Genomic DNA, 13134 nt, shown 5'->3' on the forward strand with positions numbered 1-13134 from the left:
ATATCAGCTAATTGACACTTTGTCACTACACGTTTCTTTTGTTAATGACTACATTTAACGGATGTTGTCACAAGTGTGTCTGCTGAAATAATTAACGTTTCAACGCAAAATATTAAATATAGTACAGAATTTCACAGTCAATCTGATACTGAATGAATGCTAACTTGTATCAAAACCTTTTAAACGAGTTCACTTCATTTTTGAGACAGTTGTTTTGCATTACAAATACAGCATTTAAAGGAACCTAGATAGGTCACTTTTTGAATGTAAAATTCAAATGTTTCATCTTTCCTATGCTAATATATGATGAGTAGAATATAATTTGAAAGAAAGCCTCATAGCATTTATTTAGAGGATTGCTTTTGTCACTGCCTGCAGGTTAAATGACCAGAGAACGTGACTCAAGATCAGCCAACAAAGTGAAGATATATAGATTGCATTTATTAATTGAATAACCAGAGAACATGACTAACGAACAGTCAATAAAGCAGAGGTTGGACTTACTGTTAAATAACCACAGAACATGGCTGATGAATAGCTACCATCAATTATGAAGTACAGCGCGTTATTTGACCAGAGACTATGCTTAATGAATGAATATGAAGAATTAATAGAATGTACTTTAAACGGGTTAAGATCCAATCAATGCAGAATGTCTTTGCTAAGGGAATCAAGCTACTGGATACATGAAATATAAACAATTGAAACATTGTACAAGAAAGTCTATTTCACTTAAACGAAACAAGATAAAAGATATTTGAATTACTTAGTAAAGTAACCGAATTACAAATATCACTATTGTCTGTATATTGTCAAAATGGCTAATGTTTTACTTCAGGTGTTGACTTATAGCAAACTAAAAAATCCCCAAGACTCTAAAACGGAACAACAAAGATTGCCCAAGAAAAGAAAACAATCAGAAGAGCAAGAGAGAGAGAGAGAGAGAGAGAGAGAAAGTTTCAGAATCTGATAATACCTGCACAAGAGTTACATACTGTAGTTTAGTAATTACACGTATTTTACATTATGTGGGAATAAATATGTAAAAACGGCTGGTTTGGGTTGAGAAAATCTTTCATGTAGAGGAGCGAACAACGTTTCGATCTTCTTCGGTCATCGTCAGGTTCACAAAGAAAGAAAGAGGTAACTGACCGATAGCTGACCACATGTTTGAAGAGGGTTGTGTAACTGAGTATAGGAATGTAGAGGGCGTGCTTAGATGTTTGAATATATATATTTTTAATATAGGTATAAAGGTGTTCCTTTGTATTGGTTTATTTTGGGCTTGAGTTGTTGTATAAGTAAGGCTTCTTTAATTTTGCGTTTCTTTATGTTTGTTTCTTTAGAAACGTTGTTCGCTCCTCTACATAAAAAAATTTTCTCAACCTAAACCAGCCGTTTTTTACATATATATTATTCTCTACAAGTGGGTTTTCTCGTCATCACTGATTATGTGGGAATGCTTGGTTAGTTTTATCTTCAAAACTCCTCATGCCATTCGCACGCTGTTGAAAAACAAATAAATAAAAGAATTTTAATAAAGATCCAGTAATTAATATTTTTAGAGTTTCATGGTATTCTTTGAAACTTAAGAGGATGAGGAATTCTGGTTATAATGAAAAGTTTCTTTGTTAATTTGAACAACATCTTTTGCACACAGCAGGCTAATTTTTGGTATTCAAAAATGCATATGTTAACACTACAAAATTTTGTTTTTCTACATTCATATGTGAATTTGGACAAGGCTAACTATGATGGTTAGCAAGAACGACTTACAAATGCAAAACAGAATTGCGAAACACCGTAAGTAACAGAGAGAATTGTTTTCCGTATAATTTTTATTTATTGTTCTCTGATTTAAGGAAAATTTAAGTATTTGTTTGTAAATAGTAATAACATACAAATACATTTGTAATGTATGGCAGCATAAACATCACTTTACCTTACAAAATACGGGAAACTATGTATTTAGTATAGTAAATCATTTCTCTCACTTTTATAAAGTACTTTAGACAATTATTGTTGGAACTACTGTGCTATATAAACAATCCGATAAATCCCATCCTCATGTGTTTTCATAGCCAAGATTCCAATAGAATCTCCAGGAAACATCTGTTAATTGATCAACATTCAAATATTTACACATTTTACTGTATCGTAAATTGACGATACATTTTATAATACTTTCAACAATTCTCATTGTAACCGTTATACTGTCAACAAGTCGGTAAATCCTACTCCTCTGTGTTTTCAACTGATATTCACTACTGCACTCTAAATAATAGTTGTTCATTACGACTACCAGGGCATAATCACGTCTATTTTCTGCTTTAGAGATATCGTAGTCACTGTCAAATTGACTATCTAAAATGTATCAATAAGCAAGATGACTATCATTTTGTAGTCGTGGATATGTAACTGACTATTAAGTAGTAATGATGATCTATTACTAGTCAGTTTGACTACTTCCCAGTCACAATGACCATGTCCCAGTCTGTTTTACCACTTCCAAGTCATCTTGACTATTTCATAGCAGCACTACTATGCTAGTCTTAAGGACTACTTTGTAGTCAGGAAGACCAACACCATAGTCAGCATTAACTCATGAACTGACACTCTTGATGTTTCTTACAGTATTAAGGTGCAGTTCAAACAAACAACTGTATACATGTATTTTGTTTCATAAATGCAACAATTGAAACGTGACCAGGGCTAAACTTTGCAAGAACTTATGTATTTATTTATTTACTTTTATATTTTTTTTGAGAGGGGAATAAATTTTTTTCACACAAAATAAATCCTACCTAAATAAATCTTATTTATCAACCACTACTATTTCTTCACTGTTTTATTTGACAGTTGTGTTTTTATACTGTTGTGTGCGTATGTTGGAATATTCGAATATGAAATCAAATAATTAATATATTTATTATTACAATCCACAACGATCTAAGTCATGACTGAAATAAGCTTTTCCCACGTGGTTAACATTCGCGCTGACACTACACGTCCGGGAAATGCATCCGATTCGTCTAGCGGTCTGCAGCGCAAATCGAGTACAAATAGAAAGCAGCTATATTAGGCGAGCGAGACTATCTCATTTCCAGAGGGGTGTACAACGTCGAGTTTATCTGAAGGCGGGAGTTCCTTGTGCAAGGAGGGTTGTAGGTGTTATTTGTGGAGAGAAGTTGAGCATTCCTCAAAGTGGTCGAATGGGGATTTAGGGGCTCACATACAACAATACATACACAGGGGGGAGTGAAGACGGCACCGTCCACTACTTAGCGGCAGCCAAAGGTAGGGATGACACTATAAACCCAAAGGGGTGCGGGGTGGAGAAATCACACACAGCAATATTTTATCGCACATTAGAGAATTACATATGACGTTTATAGAATTTATAATAACCGAAACTGCAACCGCGCAGATGACGGAAATACGAAATCCAGGTAAATATTAATCGTTTACGTTTTATTTTCCTATACTGTGTTTCAATAAAACAATATAAGAATACGAATGTTTAACTTTCTAGATTATCTGAAGTGAATCCATCCGTATGTTTTGTACAACTTGTCACGTGTAAACAAGGATGGTTACATTGTGTAGGGCTGTACTGCTGTAGTCTAGTAGTAGTAGAGTAGGAATATTTATATTTAGGTAATGCTTTGAAGCAAGTATGAAATCGAAAACATTCCCCAGTCTTGACATCACAAATGCACATACTACTACACAGATGAAAGTTGTATACTCATTAAAAGGGACTTCGTCTGTTATTATTTTATAGACCTTTGATAATGAAAGATGACATACGATAATACGTAAATAATAAATCCTTATTTTTAATAAATCAGTAGAGCTACAAATGCTAAAGCGTACACACTTTATTCGACGTATGTATTATGGCGGGATTCACTGACACAGCCAACAAAGGAGTTATAAATGGAGGCGGCAGATCAAATCATTTGGAAACAGCAAAAAAGTGAAACATATATTGTGTTTAATGTGTGTTTCTTTAATTTAATATTACAAACTATCTAAAAATCTCTTTAGGTACAAAATGTATTTAAATTTTTAAACTGTATACTTTGAAATCGAATAGTGCGAGTTAGGAGCCAGCGCCAGGCCGTACTCTATGAATAGAAGGCCTGTGATCCTGCAAAATATTCCCCCAACCCCTTTCCCTTCTTTGCTCCCAGGGAACTTTCTCAGACTTTGGGTCCCTCCCATATTCCATACCACATCCATACCGGAGAGAGAAATGTAGGATCCGGGGGATATTGCATCGAGTCATGAGCAACCGAGTTGTGTAGTTAAAATAATAAAAATTGTATACCCTTACGAAAATCGGGGGATACTATGGATCACACATCAGCATGCGTATGCGTCTGCAGAGATTTTTTTATGTTCACTCTACAGTCCACAATTTCTTTCGGATTTTTGTCCAGTTTGGTGAATATGTTAGTTAGGTTGAGGTCTGGCCAATGAATGTTTTTTGGCTACCCCCCGGGCGGGTTGTGGCAAGAATTTGCATTTTGAAATACGTTTTTATTCGTTAGATTGAGGGCAAGTCCGAGGATACACCGTCGGTTCGCGGGTGACCGACATTTGCTAGTTGTTATTGTTGACATTTATCATTAAATTTCGTTAAATAAATGATGCATTTTACGTTCCAGAATAAAAACCTGTGACACTGTGAAGTTTGGTAAACTTTGGAGTTAAAGATGGCAGAACAGTCAGACGTTTTCAATATTTTCCCTTGCATTAAATGTAATTATAAGGTTAGGCATTTTAGCAAGCTTCTTCCATAATTTTCTTTGGTTCATGAGCATGAGCCTGGATTTGTTGTCCCATGTGGGATTAATGGATGTGAAAGACCATTCAAAAGCATCAGATGTTTGAAAAGACATATAAATAAAAAGCATGGATGGTTTGCTACTACCAGTATGCATGATAATGAAGCTGGTAGTGAATGCGCCGAGTATTTTATGGAACAGAGGGATAAAAACTCTAACAGTGATGAGGCATTTGATGGTAATAAGGAGATAGTTGTCACAGAGAAGCGAAGAACCTCAGATAAAACAATTCTGCAGCTGGGTGAAAATGAAAAAAATACTTAAAAACTATAAGTAATTTTTTTAATTTGTCCTGTTCTATTATGCCTGCCAAAGATGAACATTTATTCCAAACCATATAAAGAACATTGATCAGTAAGGGGGTTCCTAGAAATAGTATAGTTGCAGTGATGAAAACTTGCAAAAAAGAAAGTCTTGACTTTCACTCCATGATTGAAAATTTCACTGACTGCAGTAATTTCCAGTCTTACATTGAAGATAATTTGTCGTTTGTAAAACCTGTTGAGTATGACCTTGGAATTGCTGGTGATGGGAAACATGACACAATGCAGTATGTTTCTTTATTAGATACTCTGAAGTGTTTGCTTAAACATGATGATATTTTTAGCCAGGTTGTCTATCCTCGCCAGTCAGCTGATGATTGTCTTCGAGATGTCGTTGATGGTGAACATTTCAAAAATCATCCATTCTGGCAAGAAACTCCCCTTGCTCTTCAAATCATTCTCTATTTTGATGAGTTTACAGCTGTGAACCAGGCTGAAATATCCTGCTTTTTACTATCAGTTAAGCAATATTTAACCTGCTTTGAGATCTCAGCTTCATTGTATATTCTTAGCAATCTTGGTGAAGAGCCAAAATGTAAAAAAACATGGGCTAAATACAGTGATGAGACCTTTTGATTGAAGAACTATTTGTTCTTGAAAACATTGGTATTGACATTGTCAAACCAGAGGGAACATTCAAATTCAGAGGTGCATCTCTTGTTGTTGTTGCAGATAATTTGGGAAGTCATGCTATTGGAGGGTTTCTTGAATCATTTTCTGCTCTCAAATCATGTAGATTCTGCATGGTAACTCGGGATGATTTAAGAACGTTGACTGATATTTCAAAATGTCTAGAGAGATCTATTGCATCCTATAACTACCAAGTTGCAATGGTCGAAACTGGACCGACTTTGTCAAGTACATATAGAGTTAAAAAAGATCGCCCCTGAACGGTCTGCAGCAATTTCATGTGGCAAATGCTCTATCACTTGATATATTACATGACGTTTTTCAATCTTGCTTGGTGTCAGAAATTTTAGTTTTACTCATAGATCAGTATGTCTTGTCTGGATACTTCAGACTTCAGTACCTTGCAGGCAGAGTGAAGGAGTTCCACTACAAAGGAACTGATAAAATCAATAAGCCTGAGCTTGTTATTTTAAGAGGGTGTGTACACATTAAGCAAAAAGCTGTGCAAGTTTGGGGTCTCTTAAGGTTATTTCCATTACTGGTGGGTGATGCAGTGCCAGAAGGCAACAACAAATGGGAAGTTCTGTTGGCTGTGCTGGAGATGGTAGAATTGATAATGTGTCCATCAATGTCACATGCAAGCATTGAATTATTAAATGATGTGATACAACAGTTCCATTCTCTTTATGAAAAAGAATTTTCAAATAGAACTCTCAAGCCAAAGGGACATTTTACTTTGCATTACGTAGAGATGATCCGCAGATTTGGTCCACTGAGGAACGTGTAGACCATGAGATTTGAGGCCAAGCATAGTTTTTTGTTGATGTTGCAAGACGTACTAAAAACAGGAGTAATCTAGCCAAAACAATGGCAATGAGACATCAGTATAAACTCTGTTCACATTTGGAAAGCAATGGATTTCTTGGAATAGATGCCTTTGACCTGACTAATCCGGTCTGATTTCCTGTGAATTCACTCGGAGTAGAGCGAAACCTTGTTAGTGCATTTGTTGGGAAGGCGATTTTGTCACTAAAGCATCAGGTTGTACAGTCAACTGTTTCGTATACAACACAGGGACAATGGTTGTCAGTAGCTACGAATTCGACAGTCTTCAATTTTCTTCAGTGATCTGTTGCTTTGTTCTTTGGGGAAAACCTTTTTTGTATTGTCAAAGATACCAAACTGTTGATTACCACAGGCATCTTCATGCTTACATTGTAGAGCCAATGAGAAGCTATGAACTCCTGAGCATTCCAGATCTTTATGATCATTACCCATTGCCTTGTTATGTAAACAAAGGTGAAAATATGATCATCCTACATCACTACATTCGTGGCGACTAAATGATGACAAATTTTAAACAGAACTCGGTAATAAGTGGTAAATTTTAACATATTTTATGTAGCTTGGTGTGTACCTTCCAGTGACAAATTTCATCAAAAGATTTGACATATTTTATGTAAATTTGTTTCTGCCTTCTTGTGACACATTTCATCAAAAGTTTCAAACAGAGATAACTTGTGTCATATTAATATGTATCATGCATATTTGCACCAAAATCACCACTATCATCACCATCTATTGAGGTCAGACTACTTATATTTGCTTTCACCTTTTAAAGGCTACTATTTGTTAGAGAAAAAAACGAAATTACTTATTTAGCTGATTTATACCAGTCCTGCTGATGTTAGATTTATGGAAATTTGTTATATCTCTTTGTTGTTTTGTAGTTGTTCTTCAATGACAACTGTTCTGCATGTGTATATATATATAAATCATTTTTGATCAGTTTCATACTGAAAAAAAATTGTGGTATTAGTGGATGATCTGGGATTGTTGCCCAGTAAGATTTCTGACAACCTAAATCTGGATGTAGATGCTACCAACTTGTCAGCTCAAGTGTACATGGAAGACTGGCAGGACAGGGCGGATGTTCAATGGTCTGACATTCCAAAACCACGAGCAAAGTTGCGCGTTTCTCTGGTTTCTAATACTGGGGCCTCTGACGGAGAGATAGTTGTTGTGGTGAGTCGTTTGTAAAAATGCGCAACCCAGTTAAATTTGAGTGATTATAATCATTTATGTAGTCATTGGAAATTACTGTGCGGAAAATTTATTCCGAAGAAAAGAAGTAAAATTGTTCAATATACAATATTCAACATAGCACAATTACTGTTGTTAATTTTCTATTACACATATAGACCCGTTAATAATGTATTTTTGACCAGAATCCACCGAACCCTGAAGTACCTTCAAGCAAGCAGAGTGCATCTTCACTCGGTCCCAGTACTGAGCAAATTCAGTCCATATCATCATGGTAGGATATTTCATAATGAATCTTTCAATTTGTTGGAGAAATAATTTCATCTTTCACTTGAGACAATTAGGTCTTAGTTAGTATTTCATTGCAATCAGTCAACCCCAATTTGTAAGTGTTTTGAACTGATATTTTCTTTGGTCAGCATTTTAGCATTCAAGCCTTGACCAGTACCCTTTAGCTGGAAAATTTGTCAAGTCTGCCTAGATCTACTGTTTTGTTGTTGTCACAAAGGAAGCCTGTTGAGAAAGGTCGCTTCCATTTATTGAATGCAGTATACACTGAGGTTTCCAATTATACCTTGTAAGTGCTGTGCAGTGAATACCATGTGTACCATTTCTGATTACAAGCGTGTAATTATATCTCTTCAGATGTCTATTTTCCAGATATCCCACTTCAAGGCAGTATGAAATATTTAAGCGCTACCCTCAGCTGTCAGTTGCCCCAAATCTAACACCCCAAGGTGTTCGTGTAAGTACTATCCACATGTGCATTATGTTATGTTTGTTGTGAAATATATTTTCATCACAAATATATTCTTTTATCTATACATTTGACTTTATGAGCCCAAAAGCCAATGAGCCCAATAAAATTCGTCCTGAAGTGCATAACAGGAATGACCATATCACCACTTGTAAGGGTGTAAATGTATTCTGCAAGAAATATATTCATTAATTACAAAATAAATTAAATGGCATTATTTGTGTTGCATAATGTTAGTAAAGAAACAAGTGAAAATTTTGTGGGAAGTTATATTGTTTAAAATACACACAAGTACGTATATCTACCAAGGAGGAGCTGTGTAAAATACTATTTTGATACTTTGAAATATTTGTTTTGTTTGTTTACGATGTAACATGACTCAACTAATGAAACTCAACTAATTTGACGCTAAAGAGAATACATTTGTCAAGATGAACTCGTACAACTGATTTATTAACCAGTATGTGTATGACTTTCAGTTTCTCAGATTAAACCTGAAAAATGCCAAAAGTGGTTTAAAAGAAATACTGTTTAAAATAATTATAGTTCTACCAGGACAGTTTTGTTATTCATTCTCAATAGAACTAATTCTGTCAATTCTAATTGCAGGAGCTGTGGAGGAGATGAAGCTTCGTCAGAAATTCCAGAATAATAGAAAGCGGAAGGATTCATCATTGCCTATAGTCCAAGAAAGAAAGAAAAAGATGAAAAGTGCAACAGATGAAACCCCATCTCCAAACCACATCTCAGAACAGAGGCTATATGGATTAAAGCAATACTTGTGTGAAAAGCCAGTTAAGAAGGATGAAACTTCCACCGAAAAACACAAGGAATGGATGAAAACTTGTCTGCATTGCAGAAAAAAGGGTGATCTTTGTAAAGTGGACTTGCTTATGTACAAAACTTTGCATGATCGTAGGAAACTGGTAATTGACAACACTCCTGTCAATGAATTTATAGAGCACTATCCTATCCTTGTGGCATAACCAGCACAGCTATTGAATGAATTTAAGCGGCTAGGAAATGATGCAGAAAAAGGAGTGTCCAACTTTCTCAATATAAGGACTCGGTAACTTCTCACCTGCAGGACAGAAACATATCAACAGAAAATAATCCATTGTTAGCATTTCTTATGAAACAGTCCTCACACATGCCTGATGTTACATCTGGTTTTGCCATTCTTGGTATCCCTTTTCTTCTGAAAGAATGTGAAAGTATCATGGTGGGTATTGAAGATAGGGAACCTGCTGAGAGTGGTATATACATTCAATGTGGTTCAATTTCTCAGTTTTGTGATCAGGAATCCAAACTGTATGTTGATGGCTTTGATATTTATGCCATTGAAGATTTTGTGGAAGCATTCACTATGCATGTAGGGAGTTTTTATATCTTCAACTTTTCATTTCCAACAAAACTCAAGAAAACTTTCAACTTTGTTGAAAGAGTTGTTCTGAAGCTCTATGATGAGTCCAGGAAAATTACCAAATCTGATAAAGATGCAGACAGATGTGTTCTTCAATTACTTGATCTCTTGAATGTCAAAACACATAGCAGCGGGAAATCTGTCAAAACGTCCAAAGGTAAAGGAAGAGGAAAGTGTTCAAAGCCATAAGGTTATATTAGATCTGGTAATAGTAACTTGTCATGTGTATTTGATCCAGGGTTAATTTTCAAAAACCAAGTGTAAAGTTCAGTTATTTATTTTCAAATTGTTGCTGCATTTTGAATTTTATTTTGGTACATGTATATTGATGTACACTTGTGTTCAGTTTAGAATAAAAATGGTGCTGCTAAAATGCATTTTATATTTTTCAGGATGGTGGCAAGTTACTGGGACTTAGGTTGAATCATCAGATGGCTGCAGGGTTGACTGCAATGACGGTTCTGCTGACCACAACTGACTGAAGATGGTCTCTTTGCCTAACAGTGACATTGCAGTGGTGGTCCTGACCTGGTCAACATGGTTTATCTTCCATGGTCGTTGGATAGTCATAATGACAACATTCCGTTGTTAATGGATGGTCATAATGACAACCACTCCTTGGATGAATAGGGTCACACTGACTATGTCATGACTACTCTGTAGTGGTTTGCAGGTAGGCAATGAGACTATTGTTAGGTAGTTGGCATTGGTCAGAATGACTACCTAACAAAAGTCATAACGAATATCATAGAGCAGTCAAATTTATTACCTGCCAGGTGTCCCTACCACCATCACCTGACTATTTTCCGACTACACAATAGTAAAAAAATGACTAATATTTAATAGTTATATTAAGTAGTCATCGATTTTAGCGACTACTTGGAGAGTCCTTTTTGGCATCGCTTGACTACCTGATTTACTATTCAAAAGTCGTCGCCTTGACTAGTTCTTATTTTGAGTGTGTGTTTCCTTTGAAAATTTATTTTAACTATTGCAGTAATTATCATTTGATGCTCAAAATTATAAAAAACAACAACAACACAATAATAACTGAAGGATTTAAAGCCAAAAGCAACTTGTAAGCAAAACTTATTTAATTAATTTTTCGCTTCGGCTTGTGAAAGAGCAAACTTTCTTTAATGTGAAGACTGTGCTCATTACTGACGTTTGTTAATATATCTAAGTATATTGAATGAAATGTCACTCTTTACTATCATACATAATACATGGTGTTCGGAAAGTCACTGTGCAGTTTTGTAATCAGCGATAACAGAATTCATTCAGTCTATTTCAAGCCAGCAACTGATAGCGGTGTTTAGAAACAAAATAAGAAGGATCCAGGCCTGTATTGATGCAAACGGGGGTCACTTTCAACATTGTTTATAATTGTCATTCATATTTACCTTCTGTATTCTATATTGAAACATGTCTGTTAATAAATATATAAGTGAACAGTGACTTTAAGAACACCCTGTAGTATAAAATTTACTATTAAACGTAAAGATGGTGATAAACCTCATTTTTGGATAAATTAATTCATAACGTAACTTTAAGTTCTATATAGAAGTAACTTTTATCAGCAAGCTCTGCTTACAAATAACTTATTTCTGTAACTACATTCTTATTTGTCTTTTGAATTGACATAAATTTAACACTAATTTAGAATCTACCTTTCATATTGTATCACTATTACCTTTCACAGACCAGATGTTATGATTTTTGCTGGCACTTTTCTTAACTAATCAAGATTAATTTCCGTGTAATAAATATAATTTTTATTCAATAAATAATATGAACTGTTATATATATATATATATACATTGCTTACGTACAATAAATTTGGTAAAATTCAGTAGATAAGAATTTAAGTCATCAGAATATTTTCTTGTCACCTAGTGTACTTGAAACCTAGCTAAGCTTTTTTGATGTCACAGAAGAAAATATCTAGTTTTCAAATAATATAATTTGATACAAAACCAGGTACTAAACTTTGGTCCATACTATGTAAAAAAACTACACTGAGAAACACAACACCAACAGAAACTTAATACACAAACTTTTTATGAAAGAAAGAACATGTGAAATTGTACACATATTCAAAGATGTGTAATTTCTTCTTGAGTTTTTAAAACCTTTTATCGTCAACCATTCAATAACTCAGTTGTCAGTATCTTGAGAAAGCATGATTTAATGCCCAAACCATCTTAATTGTTTGTAATCTGTTCAATCCATTCATACTTCAACCTGATGTATAGATACCTTTAAAGCTAAACTTCATTAGAGAGTGACAATGAAAGGCTGTTATAGTAAAATCCTTAAGAGAGAAGAAAATTCCTATCAGAAACATGGCATTATGTGTTCAATGAATGATAGTTTCTTAGCATGCGTAGAACTATATTTGTGGTTGGGAATAAAAATCAAAGACATTTCCGTATGGTCTTACCTTTTTTCACACATAGCTATCTGTCTTCATCTGCCCTTTAAGTATTGCTGAAACATTTTCGCGATTAGAGCACCTGTCTATATATCTTTTCAATTTTGCGCCATTGACTTATTCCAACCATTTTTTTTGCTTTTAATACTACTATTAATAAATTAATACTATCAATATTTAATTCCTTATTCTATTGGAGTATTATTTTTAGTCATTGTCAACTGTGGGCCTTATCCTAATTTTCTTCAGTTTAAGACGCTGGCATCTTCCTTTCTTTTCTCTTCATAGGTCTGAGATTGGTCCTGACTCCTTTATCCACGTTTCTAGTAATAAAATTCTCATTGGTTTCTTGTGATATACAGTTTGGAGTTCTTCCACACAGTTCCCATTTCATCAACAGTTGTTTATTGGTCGAAAACGAGTTTTCTAGTTCAGGGCCCCACAGTTTGGACTAATCTCAGCTTTTTAAGGGTTTTGTTGGGAAGTGAGTAAAAAGGCTTGCATGATATTTTTAATCTGTGGTTCTTTCCACTCTCCTTTCTATGGCTCATGTTTGCTTTCTCCCATTCACAGTCCAGGGACCACACTATTCTGCTTCTACAGAAAGCAGCACGGGGGAATTCCTCATGGCAGTAGAGAAGTCTGTTCTTATCCCTTCTCAATACCTAATT

General features: G+C 34.9%; 1 protein-coding gene across 7 annotated transcripts in view; it reads left to right on the plus strand.

Annotated features, from left to right (window-relative positions):
* LOC143252639 (uncharacterized) overlaps positions 1 to 13134 on the plus strand; it is a 37614-nt gene that overhangs the window by 7072 nt on the left and 17408 nt on the right. For 2 of the 7 annotated variants that reach the window (XM_076505206.1, XM_076505380.1), the window contains exons 1-2: positions 3120 to 3449; positions 9216 to 10406. In XM_076505206.1, the coding sequence (XP_076361321.1) occupies positions 9739 to 10218 (480 nt within the window). In that variant the 5' untranslated portion in view covers positions 3120 to 3449; positions 9216 to 9738 and the 3' untranslated portion in view covers positions 10219 to 10406. Of the gene's footprint in view, positions 1 to 3119; positions 3450 to 9215; positions 10407 to 13134 lie in introns of those variants that run through there. The other 5 variants (XM_076505290.1, XM_076505548.1, XM_076505120.1 and 2 more) reach the window with 3 other exon arrangements.

The sequence above is a fragment of the Tachypleus tridentatus genome, chromosome 1 (genome assembly GCF_004210375.1).
Source record: "Tachypleus tridentatus isolate NWPU-2018 chromosome 1, ASM421037v1, whole genome shotgun sequence".
Classification (NCBI taxonomy): Eukaryota; Metazoa; Arthropoda; class Merostomata; order Xiphosura; family Limulidae; genus Tachypleus; species Tachypleus tridentatus.